The 20,114-nt window shown below is 44.5% G+C and overlaps 1 protein-coding gene across 1 annotated transcript in view; it reads right to left on the bottom strand.

Annotated features, from left to right (window-relative positions):
- The window catches only part of LOC140730724 (solute carrier family 22 member 3-like), a 42,975-nt gene extending 23,226 nt beyond the window's left edge, over nucleotides 1–19,749 (bottom strand). The window contains exons 1-6 of the mRNA XM_073051542.1: nucleotides 19,223–19,749; nucleotides 17,867–17,970; nucleotides 17,629–17,783; nucleotides 5,209–5,377; nucleotides 4,994–5,111; nucleotides 3,169–3,275 (exon numbers count right to left, since the gene is read on the bottom strand). Coding sequence (XP_072907643.1) covers nucleotides 3,169–3,275; nucleotides 4,994–5,111; nucleotides 5,209–5,377; nucleotides 17,629–17,783; nucleotides 17,867–17,970; nucleotides 19,223–19,633 — 1,064 coding nt within the window. The 5' untranslated portion in view covers nucleotides 19,634–19,749. The remainder of the gene's footprint in view (nucleotides 1–3,168; nucleotides 3,276–4,993; nucleotides 5,112–5,208; nucleotides 5,378–17,628; nucleotides 17,784–17,866; nucleotides 17,971–19,222) is intronic.
- Between the last annotated feature and the right edge of the window lie 365 nt (nucleotides 19,750–20,114).

Raw genomic sequence — 20,114 nt, 5'->3', positions numbered from 1 at the left:
ATCATGGGTACTAGTCTTCATGACATCTTCAAGGAGTGGTGTCTCAGAAAGGCAGTATCCATTATTAAGGACCCCCACAACCCAGGACATGCCATTTTCTCATTGTTACCATCAGGAAGGAGGTACAGAAGCCTGAAGGCACACACTCAGCGATTCAAGAACAGCTTCTTCCCCTCTGCCATCTGATTTCTGAATGGACATTGAACCCATGAACAGTGCCTCATCACCTTTTCATTGTTTCTGTTTTTGCACTATTTTTAATGTAACTATTTAATATAGATAGATAGATAGATAGATAGATAGATAGATAGATACTTTATTCATCCCCATGGGGAAATTCAACTTTTTTCCAATGTCCCATACACTTGTTGTAGCAAAACTAATTACATACAATACTTAACTCAGTAAAAAAAATATGATATGCATCTAAATCACTATCTCAAAAAGCATTAATAATAGCTTTTAAAAAGTTCTTAAGTCCTGGCGGTAGAATTGTAAAGCCTAATGGCATTGGGGAGTATATTTATACTTACTGTAATTAATTTACTTACAGTTTTCTATATTTATCTGTATTACATGTACTGCTGCCACTAAGTTAACAAATTTCACAACATCTATCGGTGATAATAAACCGGATTCTGATTTGTGTGTACTAGTTATTCTCCGAGCTTCACATGAGTAAGGAATTTTATTACACCCTGGTGTATATGACAATAAACTAATATTATCTTAATCTAACATACTTCAACATTTTCCCTTCCACTAAAGTTAGGCTATCCAGTCAATAGATCCCTGCGTTTTCTCCTTTTCTTCTTTCTTAAATATTAGGTTTGATTTTCCACTTTCTAACCTGTGGGAGCAGTTCTCAAATCCATGGGAAGTTTGGAAGTCAGTAATCAGTATGGCTGTTATCACCAGAGGCAGCCCCTAGGGGGCAGGGCAGCAGACTCTGCACCACATGTCAGTCCCATTAATTTCCTGAATGCTAATTGCTTTCTGCTAATTTCGTTCAGTTCCTCATTTATTCCAGATTCTGAAAGGTTTTGACACAAAATATTCACATAGTTTCCCAACAATACTCAAGAACTTCTACATATGTGCAATGGAGAGCATCCTAATCTGCTGCGTCACCACTTGGTATGGAAACTGCCCTGTGGTGGACAAAAAGGATCTGCAACGGGTGGTCAAAGGTGTCCAATGCATCACTGGCACCGGCCTACCCACCATCAAGGACATATATTCAGAAAGGTGCCAGTAAAAGGCCAGCAATGTCATAAAGGATCCTACCCACCCTGCTCATGGACTGGTTGTCCCACTCCCATCAGGAAGGGGGCTAAATTGCTTCCGAGCCAGGACCACCCAGACTCAAAAACAGTTACTTTCTCCAGGAAGTAAGGCTGATCAATACGTCCCTCATTTAACCCACCCCAACCACCACTACTTCATCATTTCCTGTCAGAGTCACATTATGTGCAGGCATTCCCGTGCCTAGCTTCACCTTATGGACATACAAACAATATATGCATTTAAATTTAATACGTTTTTTATTATTGTGTTCTTTATCTTATTGTGTTTTTTATTAACCACATAACCATATAATAATTACAGCACAGAAACAGGCCATCTCAGCCCTTCTAGTCCGTGCTGAACTCTTACTCTCACCTAGTCCCACCGACCTGCACTCAGCCCATAACCCTCCATTCCTTTCCTGTCCATATACCTATCCAAGTTTTTTTTAAATGACAATATCGAACTTGCCTCTACCACTTTTACTGGAAGCTCGTTCCGCACAGCTACCATTCTCTGAGTAAAGAAGCTCCCTCTCGTGTTACCCCTAAACTTTTGCCCCTTAACTCTCAACTCATGTCCCCTTGTTTGAATCTCCCCTATTCTCAATGGAAAAAGCTTATCCACATCAACTCTATCTATCCCCTCATAATTTTAAATACACCTATCAAGTACCCCCCCACCTCAACCTTCTATGCTCCAAAGAATAAAGACCTAACTTGTTCAACCTTTCTCTATAACTTAGGTGCTGAAACCCAGGTAACATTCTAGTAAATCTCCTCTGTACTTTCTCTATTTTGTTGATATCTTTCCTATAATTCAGTGACCAGAACTGTACACAATACTCCAAATTTAGCCTCACCAATGCCTTGTACAATTTTAACATTACATCCCAACTCCTATACTCAAAGCTCTGATTTATAAAGGCCAGCATACCAAAAGCTTTCTTCACCACCCTATCCACATGAGATTCCACCTTCAGGGAACTATGCACCATTATTCCTAGATCACTCTGTTCTACTGCATTCTTCAATGCCCTACCATTTACCATGTATGTCCTATTTTGATTAGTCCCACCAAAATGTAGCACCTCACACTTATCAGCATTAAACTCCATCTGCCATCTTTCAGCCCACGCTTCTAACTGGCCTAAATCTCTCTGCAAGCTTTGAAAACCTACTTCATATTCCAGAACACTACCTACCTTAGTATCATCTGCATACTTACTAATCCAATTTACCACCCCATCATCCAGATCATTAATGTAAATGACAAACAACATTGGACCCAACACAGATCCCTGAGGCACACCACCAGTCACCGGCCTCCAACCTGACAAACAGTTATCCACCACTACTCTCTAGCATCTCCTATCCAGCCACTGTTGAATCCATTTTACTACTTCAGTATTAATACCTAACGATTGAACCTTCCTAACTAACCTTCCGTGCGGACCCTCGTGGTGCATCAGATCCAGATTTTGTTCACCTTTACATTTGTGTACTGGAAATGATATTGAACAATCATGAATCTTAACCATCGCCTTTCCACCCCCAAATAAGCTATTGTACCTATTATATTCAAATACAGCAGAGGTGTTTAAAAAACAAGGGGGCATAGGTTAAAGGTGAGAGGAGGGAGTTTAAGCTGAGTGGTAGGATTTCTTACCCAAAGTTGTTGACAACTGGAACATGCTGCTGGGGAGGAAGTGGAATCAGATGGAATCACTATAATGGACACTTACACAGGCCAGCATGGAAGGACGTGGTCCCACAAGGGACTGGTGTAGATGAGCATAAAGCTCAATGTGGACACAGTAGGCTGAAGGGCCTGTACATCGAGTTTCCCTCTGACTAACAGAACCCAGTTTTTTAAACCTACCAGGAGTACATTAAAATTAGCGCATGTCTTCTCATCTGTGGTGTCCTAAACAAGTCCAGGAAGGAAGGCTTCTTCACCTCTTCAGGGCTGTTCTCCACCATTATCATCTGAAAGACACAGGTGAGCCATGTTACCGGAAGAGAGATCCCACAAAATTCCACACTTGCTGCGAACCCTCATACTAAGGCAGCCAAACATGAGACCACATTCCCATTCTGGCATGTTGGTCCATGACCTCCTCTACCATCATGTTGAGTCAGATTGGAGGAGCAAGACCTCATACTCCTTCTGAGTAGCCTCCGACCCAACGGCATGAACTTTGATTTTTCTAACTTCCAGTAATTTTCCACTCCCTGTTCTGCCTCCCCTCTAACCCCTTCTCTTCTCCTCATTTGGCCATCACCTCCCTCTGGTTGGCCCTCCTCCTTCCTTTTCTCCCATTGTCTACTCTACTCTTCTATTAGATCCTCAGCCCTTTACCTCATCCATCTATCACCTGCTAGCTTCTCATCACTCCCCCTCCCTCAGCTAGTTTCACCTACCACCTACCAGCTTGCACTCCACTCCCTCACCCTTCTCCCTTATTCTGGCTTCTTCCCCCCCGCTTTCCAGACGTAGCCTGTAATGTCAACTGATCACTCCTCTCCACAGATGCTGCCTGACCTGCAGAGTTCTTCCAGCTTTTGGTGTGTCTGTTACTCTGCATTTTCAGCATCTGCAGAACCTTTCGTGGCACACAGTCCAAAAGAGGCCACAGTAAGGACAAGTGCCAGGCATGTCTGAAAGTTAAAGGTCTCACTAATGGCTACCCCTTTACCCCATTGCAGTTGCACATTATTGGAAGGTGGGATCGTGAGTCAGTATCAGCCACATGGGAATGAGGATTGTAACAACATTGCTAGCTTCAGTGAGCTGGTAGTTGTGAGACTCACAATTAGTTCTAGTGGGAGGGTCACCTTGTCATACATTTGGAAAGAGTTTGAGGATGGTGCGGCTAATCGGTATGTCAATACTGCCACTGCCTAGTTTATGCTGCAGCAGCACAAGAATTACCCTCAAGATATTCAAGGTCAACAACCGTATGTTTGATAACGATGCTGACATAGGAGGGAAGGGTTAGGTTGATCTTAGGTTACATTAAAAGATTAACACAATAGCATGGATTGAAGAGCCTGTAGTGTGATGTGATGTTGTTTGTTCTGTGTTCTATATATCCCAGTTTATCGTTATCATAATAATTGTTAGTTGAAAAGCTATGATATTAATGTTTATTTCTATTTAATCCCATGTTACCTCACCAAGGATCAACTTTATTCACCACATACATTTACAGGTATTAGGAATTTTGCTGTGGTGTGTTGGTCAGGGCATAACATGGAACAAAAAAACAATATTCAACAATTATAAAGAACAAAGAGTTATATAAAAATAAAGTTAGAGGACAAAGTGTGGACTTGGAATAAAATATGCATAAATTCGTTAAATACCAGCATGTATTTACAATGTAAACAGCTTTATGAAAAATGGTTTAAAGTGCTTACAATGACTGAGGTAATAAATAGAGAGGGTAGGGGTTAACTGGAATAGTTGATCTGATTAACTTACATGTGGAAGAAACTTTTAAGATGACGTCAAGTTTTTGTTTTAATAGCCCTATAGTGCTTTCTAGAAGGGAGCTTTGACAAAAGACAAAAAATTCAAAATTCAAATTTGGCACATTCATGCTTTACAAAAGTTTGAACCAATGTTGAGTTTGTGTTCTATGTAGTGGGGCATTTAAGCTTCTACCGTGGTTTTCCCGCATTCCTTGCCTTAAGTTCATTACCTCTTTGTAGATGGTCGGGAGACACTTTCCATTCTGCTCTGCCATCTCCTGGGCAACTTTCAACGCTTCCTTGGTTCTCTTGCAGGATAACAGCCACCGAGGAGACTCAGGGATTAGGCTAAAAGTGGAAAAGGTTGAGTTTGTAAAATCAATCAACACCACAGCCCTCGTGCATCATTCAGTGATGGGGAGAGTTTGCAGTAAATTGCAATTACCAGCAGTAAAGCAGCAAGACAAAGTTGGGGACAGTAACGGCCATGTGGATTCCTTTCCAGGATTCGATCATGTAGGCAAAACCAGGAAGTAGCATTGCACCCAAGGAGAAAACTGCTTGGGTTACGACGATTGCAAATCTTCTGTATCTGCATCCAACAACTTCTGTGGCTGAAAATAAATAACAATATAATTTGCTTTAGAGATGATTATGGTCAATCAACGATATACACTCAGTAGCCACTTTATTAGGTACACCTGCACACCTGCTTGTTAATGTAAATATCTAATCAGCCAATCATGCAGCAGCAACCCAATGCATAAAAGCATGCAGACATGGTCAGGAGGTTCAGTTGTTGTTCAGGCCAAACATCAGAATGGGGAAGAAATGTGATCTCAGTGACTTTGACTGTGGAATGATTATTGGTGCCAGATGGGGTGGTTTGAGTGTCTCAGAAACTGATGATCTCCTGGGATTGTCACAGTTTACAGAGAGTGGCGTAAAAAACAAAAATTGGACAGTTCTGTGGATGAAAATGCCTTGTTAATGAGAGGTGAGAGGAGAACGGCCAGACTGGTTCAAGCTGACAGGAAAGTGACAGTGACTCAAATCACCATGTGTGATCTATAGAAGAGCACCTCTGAATGCACAACACGTCAAACCTTGATGTGGATGGGCTACAACAGCAGGAGACCACGAACACACACTCAGTGAGCACCTTATTAGCTATAGGAGTGTACTGTATATCTGGTTAATTATATTTGGCTATAACTAAATTTGAGATTTTGATTGGCAATAGATAACAATTTCACCTTAACTCTTAAGTATCTCCGTCATTAATAATCATGTTTATTAAGAATGAGCACCCTGGAAATTGTAACAAAAACTTATTGTATTTTAAATTTGGTTACATTTGCCTTAGTACATTTTGAAATGTGTGAGACAAAATGGAAGTTTGTAAGACAAATAATGAGAAAGAGAGGGAGAGAATGACAGTGAAGGAGGACAAGAGAGAGAGAGAAGGTGAGAGAAAGAGAGAGAGAAAAAGCCGCCAGCACTTCTGATTCCCAGCAGCAGTTCAAAGTAAATTCATTATCAAAGAACATAGAGAAGAGAAGATCTGCAGAGGCCATACTCAGGGTGGAGGAACAACACCTTATATTCCGTCTGGGTAGTCTCCAACCTGATGGCATGAGCATTGATTTCTCCATCTGATATTGCCTCACCCCCTCTCCTTCACCATTTCCCATCCCCGTTTCCCTCCCTCACCTTATCTCCTCACCTGCCCATCACCTCCCTCTGGTGCTCCTCCCTCTTCCCTTCCTTCCATGGCCTTCTGTCCTCTCCTATCAGGTTCCCCCTTCTCCAGCCCGTTATCTCTTTCACCAATCGACTTCCTAACTCGCTACTTCACCCCTCCCCCTGCTAGTTTCACCATCACCTTGTGGTTCTTAAACCCCCCCCCCCACCTGCTTAGTCTGATTTCTCGTTCTTTTCCAGTCCTGACGAAGGGTGTCTGCCCCCCCATCGGCTGTTTTCTCTTTTCCACAGACACTGCTGAGTTCCTCCAGCACTTTGTGTGTGCTGTTTAAATGTCGCCATATCCCACCTTCAGATCCATTTTCTACCTTGACTAGATCACATTCTGTGGAGTGCCTTAGTGACTGATTACTAAGTATTAATTTGTCTCTTTTACTACTTTGTTAATCATTTTTCTTCTTTTTGGCAATTTATTCTTTATATAAATCTATAAAATAATTTATTATTACCTTTAACACATGCACAATGCTTCCTTTGTTTGTGAATATCTCTCACAAAAGGACAAGACAAGAATTTTTAAAATATTTTTGTTACAGCAATGGCAATACGGCCTCTGGATTTGTGACTTCGCAAGCTGTCAGGTTAGTGCCGAGTGGCACACTCGCCTTTATGATTAAATTGCATTGCTCAAGGTGAAATGCATCAGGGATGAGTTTCTTCCTGAAGTCTCCCGTTTCTACTCCGTTGGCCTGTTATCCCGCAGATCAAGTGACCCAGGATCCCAGCCACATACCAGGAGAGCAAGAGCCTGGCGGTGAATCTGCCCCCCCCCCCAGACATTCGCTGCAATGCCATCGCCATGGCAATGGCAAATGACACTCTCAATTCACCCTGGTGGAGACTTCAAAAATCCATTGTGTTATACGGCTGAGAGTTGGTGTGGCTAAGAGATATAATTGCAGAAAGTGAATCGTCATTGCCAGTAATGGGTAGCTGAGGTTTTACGATGCTTTGATCAGACCGTGCAAAGTACTGTGAGCAGTTGTAGGCCCGTTATCTAAAAGGGGCTGAGCTGGCGTTGGAGAAGGTCCTGAAGTACACGAGAATGGCCCTGGGAATGAAAGGGTTAAAGTATGGAGAGCCTTTTGATAGCTCTGGGTCTGTACTCACTGGAGCTTAGAAGAAGAAGAGGGGTATCTCATTGAAACCTACCGAATATTGAAAGGCCTAGACAAAATGGGTGTGGAAAGGATCCTTCCAATAGTGAGAGTGTTTAGGACCAGAGAGCACAGCCTCAGGATACAAGTATGGCTCTTCTAAACTGAGATGAGGAGAAATTCCTTCAGTCAGAGGGTGATGAATCTGTTGAATTCATTGTAATAGACTGTTGTGGAGGCCATTATTGAGTATATTTAAAGCAGAGATTGATAGGCTTTTGATTAATAAGGGTATCAAAGGTTATGGGGAGAAGGCAGAGGAATGCAGTTGAGAGGGATAATAAATCAACCATGATAGAATGACAGAGCAGACTCGATGGGCTGAATGGCCTAATTCTGCTCCTATGTCCTATGGTCTTGAAGAAAGCTGCTTTGTGACTAATTTGTCAGGAATTATACAAGTGAAAACCACACTAAAAACCTCAACAAAACACTCAAAATGCTGGTGGAACACAGCAGGCCAGGCAGCATCTATAGTGAGAAGCGCTGTCCACGTTTCGGGCCGAGACCCTTCGTCAGGACTAAAAACCTCAAGTAGGCTCAGGACCTTGTTGTCAAAGATCCAGCGTGTACTCAGCATAATCCACAGAACTCAGCCGTAAGGCGCTAACTCAACCCAGATGAAGTAACTCTAGGCAGTGATAAACACAGAGACTTATTGTGGGGCTTTGTCATAATGGCAGTGAATCCCCAGCAGGCTACTGTCCCACAGAAGCACAAACACCTCTCAAATCTACTGCGTGGTCATCTCTCTTCCCAAGTCCCCTACACAACCTTCTGCAAATGGCTCCAAGCTGCTGACTGACCCTGAGACATCCAGAGTGTCCTTCCCCCACATTTGAGACATCCCCAAAATTCACTCCTAAGTCTTTTTAAGATTATTTTTATTTGTCACATGTGTGTCGAAACACATCATTTGTGTCAATGACCAATGCACTCAGGATGTGCCGGGGGCAGCCCGCAAGCGTCACCAGCCTCCACACTAAAATAACTTGCCCATGACTGCTAACGCGACCCATAGGTCTTTGGAATGTGGGAGGAAACCTGAGCACCTGGAGGAAACCAACATGGTCACAGGGAGAACGTACAAATCTCCTTACAGGCAATGGTGGGAATGGAAACCCAGTCTTACATCTAGCACGGTATAGCATTACATGGTATAAAGTAAGTGTGTGTGTGTGTGTGTGTGTGTGTGTGTGTGTGTGTGTGTGTGTGTGTGTGTGTGTGTGTGTGTGTGTGTGTGTGTGTGTGTGTGTGTGTGTGAGTGTGAGTGTGTGTGAGAGAGAGTGTGTGTGTGTGTGAGAGAGTGTGTGTGTGTGTGTGTGAGTGTGTGTGTGTGAGTGTGTGAGTGTGTGTGTGTGAGTGTGTGTGTGTGAGAGTGTGTGTGTGTGTGTGAGTGAGTGTGTGTGTGCGTGTGTGTGTGAGTGTGTGCGTGTGTGTGTGAGTGTGTGTGTGTGTGAGTGAGTGTGTGTGCGTGTGTGAGTGTGTGCGTGTGTGTGTGTGTGAGTGTGTGTGTGTGTGTGTGTGTGTGTGTGTGTGTGTGTGTGTGTGTGTGTGTGTCTTTTGCTACTAACGCAGAAAGGGATTTAAACCGTGCACAAAACGTTGGCATGTTAAGTATATTTCACTATCGTACACAATCACATTTCCTTTTCTGGTTTCTGATGCAGACAGTGCCGACAACGTGGAGTTTGCAATGATCTGTCTGCAGGTTTTAGAGATGGTTTATTTATGCTGTTTTTATTGAAGAAATTATTCAGTGTGTATATGTTGTTGTCACTGGGCAAACAATTGCACAGCATAAGATTTTTGTGCACGCTGGTCATTACAAATTAGAGGCAACACTGGCTCCCTTGCCTTCTGCTCACCTCCCCCACCAAAGCAAGACAGCATCGGAGAAAGAAATTAATCATTTATAACAGTTTCCTGATGTCAGAATCAGCGCATTTTTAACCTTTTGCTCTGTTTAACTAGCAACCAGTTTACAATTAGCTTGACAATCAATGAAGCATTTTGTTTTGCCACAATTAACCTGGGAAGCCCAGTAATGATTGTTGCTAGAAGCTCTCCATTTATTCGCAGGAACACTTGACAAGTGATCCTTAAGCATAATCAATGCCACTTGGACATCCTTTTGCAAAATGCTAAACAATATGGCTAAAGAATAACCAAATATTTAACACAGTGAGTCGCAAGCTAATTGAAGAAATCAGACCAGATTGTACTGGAAAAATACAAAATTGAACAATTCCAGTTTTAAGCTGTGAGCAGAATTGATTACATGAGCAACTGATGCTTGACCCAAAGGCTGTAGAGCTGACAGATGAGGTGTGCGGGGTACCGAGGGAGGGCGAGAACCTCTGGTTCAGGGGCTTGTCGTGTCCATTCTGGGGCAGCTCACTCACCTTTGGTCCCCCCGGTCACTCAGCTCTCACCTGTGGCTCCAGGTAACTGTTAGCACATGACAGCAGCCACACTGGGAACACCGCTTCAACAGGCAGGCTGAGCTGGTCGAGGGTAGCCGGTGGGCCTTATGTACACCAGTTATATAGGGGCCTAGCATGTGAAGCCATCTCCGGCAGACTGGAAGGATGAGATCAACAGTGAGATCCGACAGTCAAGAAGGTGGTTCTGCAATGCTCCATGAAAAGGGCACAGAAAAGGGCACAAAGGGCATGAAAAGGCACAGAAGAGGTCATGATTATTCACTGTAACTGAGGAAGACCGCTGTTGTGACAACTGCTTGTACCACTGGACCTGGTTATCCAAGGCTGAGATAGTGGGTCTGCCCCAGTGCAATTGCTTTTCCACTGTAGAAACTCCCATACAACAGACAGCCAATCAATCATAGGCAGAGTGGTACAGACAACCAATCAATCATAGACAGACACGAGGAAATCTGCAGATGCTGAAAAAATGTCTTACTATCTTTCCTTTCAGTTAGTTCTGACGAAGGACCTCGGCCCGAAACGTCGACAGTGCTTCTCCCTATAGATGCTGCCTGGCCTGATGTGTTCCACCAGCATTTTGTGTGAATCATAGGCAGAGTTGTGCAGCCAGACAATCAATCATAGGCAGAGTGGTAGGCAGCCAATCAATCATTGGCAGAGTGGTAGGCAGCCAATCAATCATAGGCAGAGTGGTGCAGCCAGCCAATCAATCAAAGGCAGAGTGGTGATGGCAACCAATCAATCATTGGCAGGGTGGAACATTGGGTAGTGCAGATACCTCACATCTCCATCTAGCCAGGTTCCATTCTGACATCTGGAACTGTCAGTGTGGAGTTTGTTCTCCCCGTGAGTGTGTTGGTTTCCTCTGGGTGCTTTGGTTTCTCACCCACATGCCAAAGGCAGGTGAGTGGTAGAATCTGGGGGCTGTGGGGGTGAGAGTTGGAGGCAGTGTGGGGGTGGGGAGAATAAAATGGCTTTAAAGGGTGGATTAGTGAAAATGTGTTGGTGATCAGTGTGGGCTTAGTGAGCCAGAGCACCTCTGTCTGTCCTGGAGGAGCCCATGACACTAAAACTATAGAATGCCTCTGTACACTGAAGGACAAAATACAGGTACCTTCAGATCTGAAGCAATTAAAACAGACGGTAATACGTGCAGTGAATTTGGTTGAATTGCTGCATTATTCAAAAGAGAATTGCACTCAGTCCAGGATCAATGAAAAGGGAAGAGAACGGAAAAAGAATTAAATCAACAGGTTCATTGTCTGGAACAAGACGAGAAGAGCATTAAAAGCCAGAAAGCAGAACAACTTTACCACCAACGCCCACAAAGTGGAATTACTGACGTAAACACGAGAGGTTCTGCAGATGCTGGAAATCCAAAGCAACACATGCAATCGGGATTGCTGATATGTGGAATCAAATCAAGAAAGTTAGGAACCAGGAAGTTAAGAAGTGTTCAAATCTGTCATCCGAAAGATTTCTGATCAATGCCCCTGTCTTGCCTTGTCAAAGTAAGGCCTTTGACAAGGTTCCACATGGGAGGTTAGTTAGGAAGATTCAGTCGCTAGATATACATGGTGAGGTAGTAAATTGGTAGACATTGGCTCAATGGGAGAAGTCAGAGTGGTAGTGGAGGATTGCTACTCTGAGTGGAGGCCTGTGACTAGTAGGATGCCACAGGGATCAGTGCTTGGTCCATTGTTATTTGTCATCTATATCAATGATCTGGATGATAATGTGGTAAAATGGATCAGCAAATTTGCTGATGATACAAAGTGTGAGGTATTGCACTTTGGAAGGACAAACCAAGGTAAATGGTAGGGTACTGAGGAGTGCAGTAGAACAGAGGGATCTGGGAATACAGATACAAAATTCCCTAAAAGTGGCATCACAGGTAGAAGGGGTAGTAAAGGGAGTTTTTGGTACATTGGCCTTTATACATCAAAGTATTGAGTATAAGAGTTGGAATGTTATGGTGAGGTTGTATAAGACATTGGTGAGGCCGAATTTGGAGTATTGTGTGCAGTTTTGGTCACCTAATTACGGGAAGGATATTAATAAGGTTGAAAAAGTGCAGAGAAGGTTTACAAGGATGTTGCCGGGACTTGAGAAACTGAGTTACAGAGAAAGGTTGACTAGGTTAGGACTTTATTCCCTGGGGTGTAGAAGAATGAGAGGAGATTTGATAGAGGTATATAAAATTATGATGGGTATAGACAGAGTGAGTGCAAACAGGCTTTTTCCACTGAGGCTAGGGGAGAAAAAAAAACCCAGAAGACATGGGTTAAGGGTGAAGGGGGAGAAGTTTAAAGAGAACATTAGGGGGAGCTTCTTCACACAGAGAGTGGTGGGAGTGTGGAATGAGCTGCCAGATGAAGTGGTGAATGCAGGCTCACTTTTGACATTTAAGAAAAACTTGGACAGGTACATGGATGAGAGGGGTTTGGAGGGATATGGCCCGGGTGCAGATCAGTGGGACTAGACAGAAAAATGGTTCGGCACAGCCAAGGAGGGCCAAAAGGTCTGTTTCTGTGCTGTAATGTTCTATGTTCTATGGTTCTATTGTTTTGCGTATGCTTGCTGCAGCCCGGCTCTTTGAAGGAGATTATCATATCCATGGCCAGTTTTTTTTTGATGGTTGTGATCAGGATTTTGAATTTGGGTCACATCAGAACCAGAATCAGACTTATTATCACTAACACGTGTCTTGAAATGTGTTGTCTTGCATCAGCAGTACAGAGGAAAACATACAATATACTATAAATTACAATAAGAAATATACAGAGAATATGTACACTGTAAGTAGCACAAAGAGAGCAAAGTAGTGAGGCATAGTTCATGGGTTCCTGGGCATGTCCTGGGTGGTGGGGTCCAGCATCTTGAGGCTGCCCTCACTCACATCTCCTCCACTTCACAAACTTGCCACTGCCTTAGCAGTGACAGGATTCCTCGTGTCCCAACGAAGGGTCTCGGCCCGGAACGTTGACTGCCCGCCCTGCTGAGTTCATCCAGCTTGTTGTACGTGTTGCTTCCTCTTGTCCTTACCTACCACATCACGAGGTTCCTCATCTAACACATCATCCTCTGCTACTTGCACCATCTCCAAAGGGATCCTACCACCCAACATACCTTCACCTCCCCCCCACCCGCTTTCCGCAAAGATTGCTGCACCCATGACTTCCTTGTCCATTTGTCCCTTTCCACTAATCTCCCTCCCAACACTTATCCGTGCAAATTACATCAGCCCCTTCACCTCGTCCCTAACTTCACTCAGGACCCCAAACAATCCTTCCAGGTGGGGCAACACTTCATCTGTGAGTCTGCTGGGGTCATCCATTGTGTCTAGTGCTCCCAACGTGGCCTCCTCTACATTGGTGAGACCCGTTGTAAATTGGGGGACCGCTTCATCAAGCACCTCCACTTCACCTGCCAAAAGTGGAACTTTTCGTTGGCCAAGCATTTTAATTCCCATCCCCATTCCCGTTCTGTCATGTCGGTCCACGGCCTCCTTTTGATCCAAGATGAGTCAACCCTCGGGGTGGAGGAGGTCTGGGTAGCCTCCAGCCTGATGGCATAAATATTGATTTCTCCTTCCGTTAAAAAAAAAGTTTTCCCTCCCCCTTCCCTCTTCTTCTCTTCCCCATTCTGGCCTCTTACCTCTTCTCACCTGTCTATCACCTCCCCCGAGTTCCCTCCTCCTTCCCTTTCTCCTGTTGTCCACTCTCCTCTCTTATCAGATTCCTTCTTCTCCAGCCCTTTATCTTCCCTTCCCATCTGGTTTCGCCCATCACCTTCGAGCTATCCTCCTTCTCCTCCCACCACCTTTTTTTATTCCGGCATCTTCCCTCTTCCTTTCTAGTCCTGAAGAAGAGCCTTGGCCCGAAACATTGACCGTTTATTCATGTCTTTAGCTGCTGCCTGACCTACAGAGCTCCCCCAGCATTTTGTTTGTGTTGCTTTGGACTTCCAGCATCCACAGACTTTCTCATGTTTACATCCCTCTGCAGTGTTTTCCAATCCTGTCCAGTGGCCCCCTCCATACCAGATGGGGACGTGACCAGCTAGAATGTTCTCCACAGTGCATCTGGAGAAATTTGCTGGAGTCCTTAGTGACATAACAAACCTCCTCCAACTCCTAATGAAATTCAGCCGTTGTCGTGCTCTCTTTGTAATTGCATCAATATAATGGGCCTGGGATAGATCTTCAGAGATGTTGATGCCTACTGTTGCAAAGTCACATTGGCACAAGGAGTTAGCAGGTTGGCTTGTTATCCTGGCATTCCGGGAATATCATTCCTGAACCCATACTTAATTGTTGCTCTGCCTGAATATCAGTTTTGACATCATTGCTCGTCTCCCACTGGAATTTGCTTAAGCTGGTGGCGGGAGAAGGAGATTGTCCAGCTTCTGCTGGCTCTGGCATTGGCCTGCCGTGATCTTATCCCCAGTGCGAAATGTGCTGGATCCTGGGATCCCAAAGCCAATCTCCAAAAATCTGATTGTGTATATAATAATCTCCTTCAGACAGCAAGCCAACTCCAGAAGAAAGAACAATTGATTACCAGAAGTCTTCCAGGTGACAATATTTAGTGTTGCTATGGCAATAATTACAGGAGCTACAAAGTATGAAGCATCACTATTATAAGGAGCTGTATGAAGATGACTCAGTCAGATTCAGATTTCAAATCAATTTATTTATCACATGTACATCCAAATAGACAGAAAAATGTGCCTTTGCATTAACGACCAGCACAAGATGTGCTGGGGGCAGCCTGCAAGTACCACCGCCAAGCCAACGTAGCCTGCCCACAACGTTCAGCAGAACAGCACAGAACACAACAAAACGGAATCTAACAAAACAACAACAGCACAAACAAGCCCCTTTCCTCACTCTCACCCACTCACAAACCCACACAGACAGTCCTCCAACCCCAGCACAGGCTGCTGCACCCCCCCACCCCACCCCAGCAGACTCATACACAATGGCCCTCCAGCTTCTCCAGTGGGCTTCAGTACTTGACTTCCAGATTTCTGATTGACCGTTAGTATCAACCCCAGGGCTAGCTGATTATGGGACCACGAATTCCTGGCCTTAAGCTCTGGTCTTGCTGACTCATGTATCGGGGAGAGGGGAGGGGGGAGAAGGGTGGGGGGATGTCTGACGTTAGGTATACTGGCTCTCATGCTCCCTGCTCACATGGACATCTGCTCCTGGTACCACTGACGTGGGGGTCTCGCTGACCCAGTGGGCCACCAGCCGTTGCCTTCACTGATTTTCGTCCACAGTGCTTGCCAGCCCAACATCTGTGAATCTTCCATTGCATGTCCACATCTCTGGCCTTCGAGCACAGAGTGGAGGCCGAGACTCTGGATGTCCTTTGTCCCATGTCTATATCAGTAGGCTTCAACCACAGAGTGCAGAGCAGAGGCCTAAACTCCGGCCTGCCCTCTAACTCCTTCACATCCCTATCCCTAAACCCTAATCTGACCTCTACCTCCCCCACATTCCTGTCCCTAAATCCTCATCTGACCCCTAACTCCTCTTTCTGTCTTCAAAACCATCCCTATGAACTTGAGAAAACAACTAATTCCAAGCCACGACCTTGCCAGAGACCATAGATTGCCACGGGTGATACTGATATCCATTTAGTCATTGGGGTAAAATTGTATGAATATCCAATATATTCACAAGAGATCCTGCAGATGCTGGAAATCCAGAGCAATGCGCACAAGATGCTGGAGGACCTCAGCAGGTCAGGCAGCGTCTATGGAGAGGAATGAACAGTCAACGTTTTGGGCCGAGACCTCCATCAGGGCTAATGACACCTATCAGCAAGGATCCATCACCCTCTAGGCCATGCCCTCTTCTCGATGCTACTAACAGGCAAGGGTACAGAAGCTGAAATCCCACACCACCAGGTTCAGGAATAGCTCCTTTCTTGCAACCACCAGGTTCTTGAACTAACCTGCACAACCCTAACCACTTCAGGAATGAAAGTCTACGAGCACCCCTTACACTGACGTGAACTTGCTTTCTTTTCCACTAAGGGCCTGTAACTGGACAGTCTCTCGTTGTCTTTTTCTCAGCGTGTTATAATGCACATTCAGTGTATTGTCTGTACCTACAGGCCTGGCGCTGGTGCAAGCAAGCTTTTCATAGCATCAAGCACCTCACCATAGCTGTGCACATCACGGTAAGCTCAACTTATAACTTTAGCAAAGTTATAAAACAGTGCACACAGAAAAGCAAAACGCACTGCTGTACTCCTCAGATGACTCATTATTGATTAATCATTATTGAAATGGTAACTGATGAACAGGACAAGGTAACTGTGGCCCGAGCCTGCCTGATGATATCCCAAATGCTTGAGTCATGACAAAGACAAGATAATAACCAATCACATGCCAGTTAATTGCTACCTCATCATCACATCATTGTGTTTTCCCCCTGTCTAGGTTGTAACTTGATCAAAGCACCCGATTAGGAAAATGAATGACTAATATGTTGATCAGCAGGAGGGAGACTGAAAATCTGATTGAGTGGTGCCACAACAACAACCTCTCCTTCAACATCCGCAAAACCAAAGAGCTGATTATCAACTTCAGGAAGAGGAAACCAGAGGTCCATGAGCCAGTCCTCGTCAGGGGATCAGAGGTCAGTAATGTTGGATTCCTCAGCATTATCATTTCCGAGATTCCGTCCTGGGGCTGGGATGTGAGTGCCATCACAAAGAAGGCACAGCAGTCCTAGAAGACAACTGACTTAGAAGTTTGCATAGATCCGGCATGTCATCCAAAGCCTGGGCAAACATCTATAGAGGGAAGGTGAAGATTATATTGACTTGTTGTATGACAGGAGACACCAATGCTCAAGAATGGAAAAGCCTACAAAAAGTAATGGATACATCACAGGAAAAGCTCTCCCTATTACTGAGCACATCTACAAGGAGCGCAGTAGCAGGAAAGCAGCATCCATCGTCAAGAACCCCCACCATTCAGGCCACACTCTCTTCTCACTGCTCTCATCAGGAAGGAGGTACAAGAGCCTTAGGCTCCACACCACCAGGTTCAGGAACAGTTATTACCCCTCAATCATCAGGCTCCTAAACCAGCTTGAATGACTTTACTCACCTCAACTCTGAACTAATTCTAAACAGATGGACTCCCTCTCAAAGGCTCTACAACTCATGTTCTCAATATTATTTATTTGTTTATTTTGCACATTGGCAGTTTGTCAGTGTTTGTGTGTCGTTTTCCATCAATTCTATTGTGGTTCTTTGATCTGCTGGAATGCCTGGAAGAAAATTAATCTCAGGGTGGTATATGGTGACATACAGTATATGAACTTTGTTGATTGAAGGCTTTGTTGAAGATAAACTTTGTGAATCAGTTAGAATGTTCAGCTTAGCTTTAAGATTGCATTTTGTCACAAATGCCAGTGATTTCTCTGTACAGCGTTCACTTAACTCAATTGCACTCAGCTCCAAGGCTTACCCATGACGGCAATGATGAGAGATATCCCCCTTCCAAACAAGCCTTGCAGGAGTCGGAAAATCACAAACATCGGGTAAACGGGCGCGATGGTGACCAAGATCCCAGCGACTCCTGTCCCACCCAGGCAGGTCAGTAAACAGAGCTTGCGGCCAAACCTTGAAACAGAAGCATTTGTTTTGCTTAGTTAAGGAAGGGGTCGGGGGGACAAATGAATTCTCAGATTGCAGGTCCAACATACCTATCCGCAGCATAGCCTGTGATTAGTACTCCAAGGAAAAAGCCGATTTGAATGCAGCCTTGGGACAAGCCCACCTTCCAGGCGTCATTGCACACCAGCTCAAACTTTGCAGGAGGCAAGCAGAGGGAAGTAAAAGCATTGTTCAGCGTTAATAAGGATTTTGAATGTCATCACAAGCATTAACCGCTACAAACAGAGCATGGAAAATTCTAGAAATTTCGCAGGGCATTGTGAATAGAAGAAAAGTGAATATGTGAACTTAATATGGGAACTCTAACAAAGTTCAAAGTTCAAAGTAAATTTATTACCAACAAACATATAAGTCACCATATACTACCCTGGGATTCTTTTACACACAGAAAAGCAAAAGTGGTGGTCCCAGCCAGATCCGTCATGGGCACAGCTCTCCCTACCGGAGGACTCTACAAGACACAACATCTCAGGAAGATAGTATCCATCATCTGATACCCCCACCAACCAGGGCATGCCCTCTTCTCATCGCTAACAGGGGGTACAGGAGCCTGAAGACCCGCGTCTCAGCGACTTCTTCCCCATTGCCATCAGGATACTTAACCCACCTGAAAAGCCTTAACACTACCTCAGACTACTTTACTCTCTCTCTCAATCTTGCATTGGTGTCGCTGTGTTATTTTGTTGTTTATTTGTATATAAATTATTTATAACTTATGCTAATTTGAGTTTATATTAACATGTTTGTCCTCATCAAAAAGCCAATGTTTATGGAATTGATACCCTGTGTCTGGATGCCTATGACAACAATGAACTTCAGCTCTGGCTCAATAGTATTCCTTCAACTTTGGCTAAGTGGACCCACTAATTGATCAAAGAACAAAACATCCTTCGAAAACTATAAGTCAACCAATTAAATATCTTTAGTACCTGGAAAAATAATAAAAAATTTAAAAGATCTGGAATCTACTAAATGTCTTTAAGCTCAAGAGATTCTGCAGATGCTGGAAATCCAGAGCAACACACACAAAACGCTGGAGGAATTCAGCAGGTCAGGCAGCGTCTATGGAGAGGAATCTCTCGGCCCAAAATGTCAAATGTTTATTCCTCTCCGTAGGTGCTGCCTGACCTGCTGAGTTCTCAAGGAAATGATTGTGCATGACAATGGGGAACAGGTTAGACAGCTTTTCAAAGGGCTGGCCCAGGCACCATGAGCAGAGAGGCCTCAATCTGTGGATCTACAATGCTGTGGTTCCAGGAAATTTAACTTCCACGTCAATTCTGTTAAATTTTACAAAGACTTTTATGACTAAGCAACTATGTATCAAAAGAAACTGGTGATAAAATAATGTAAATCCTGGCATATCTCAGTGAAATATCGTTTACCTCGCTTACGATTGTTGTACGTGAACTGTCAAAGAACCAGCCGTTCTTACAGGACGTACGGTATACCTCGCCAGAGCTGTTTGTGATTAATGCTTCTGGATACTCGCAGCTGAGCGAGGTCAGGTTCCAGTCTGTATCGTAGCCCTCACATCGGCTGTACGTGGAGCTCCCAGGCTTCTCCGGAGGCACCGTGAAATTCCGCTCCTCTTCCAGAGTCCACCCGCACTTCTCCCGCAGTCCCGCGAGGGCAGGCGGGCCCCGGCACCAGTGTGTTGGAATCACTCCCAGGAAAACAAACACGGCAACCAGGAAGGAAAATGTCAGCCCGCACAAAGACAAAAGCAGAACAATCCACTTCTGGCATCTCCCAAACTCTCCGATGTCCCTCAGGACATTGTCGAATGTCACCATCTCGCCTGGCTGCCTGACACTGTGCCCTGTGTGAAAAGACAAGGGCTGGTTTATCTTCAACCTCGCAGGCTCGTGTTCCTTCCGCTGAACCTTTACGGTTCACTGGTGCAGAGTGGAGCTGGGCCAGAGTTCATATCCATAGCGGCTTGCAAAGTTTCCACAAACGGCTTCCAATCATCAATCAAAGCTCACACAATTCCAGCGCATCCCAATGCTCATTCCTAACTGCCCTCGAGAAGGTAACAGTGAATTGCTTCAGTGCTGATAGTGAAGGGTGTTTCAGGATTTAGACACAGCAACAATGAAAGACCTGCAATAAATCAGTAAATAAATTATTTAATTGGTTTATTATTGTCATGTGTACATGCATTGTCCTGAGAACATCATTCAGGATGTCCCAGAGATTAAGGAGTAAGTGTATAGGTTAAATCCAGACAAAATGTTGGAGGATGATACTGGCTCATGCAGAAGCTGCAGAGGG

The sequence above is a fragment of the Hemitrygon akajei genome, chromosome 7, assembly GCF_048418815.1.
Source record: "Hemitrygon akajei chromosome 7, sHemAka1.3, whole genome shotgun sequence".
Lineage (NCBI taxonomy): Eukaryota > Metazoa > Chordata > Chondrichthyes > Myliobatiformes > Dasyatidae > Hemitrygon > Hemitrygon akajei.
This window is presented reverse-complemented; position numbering and strand designations above follow the sequence as displayed.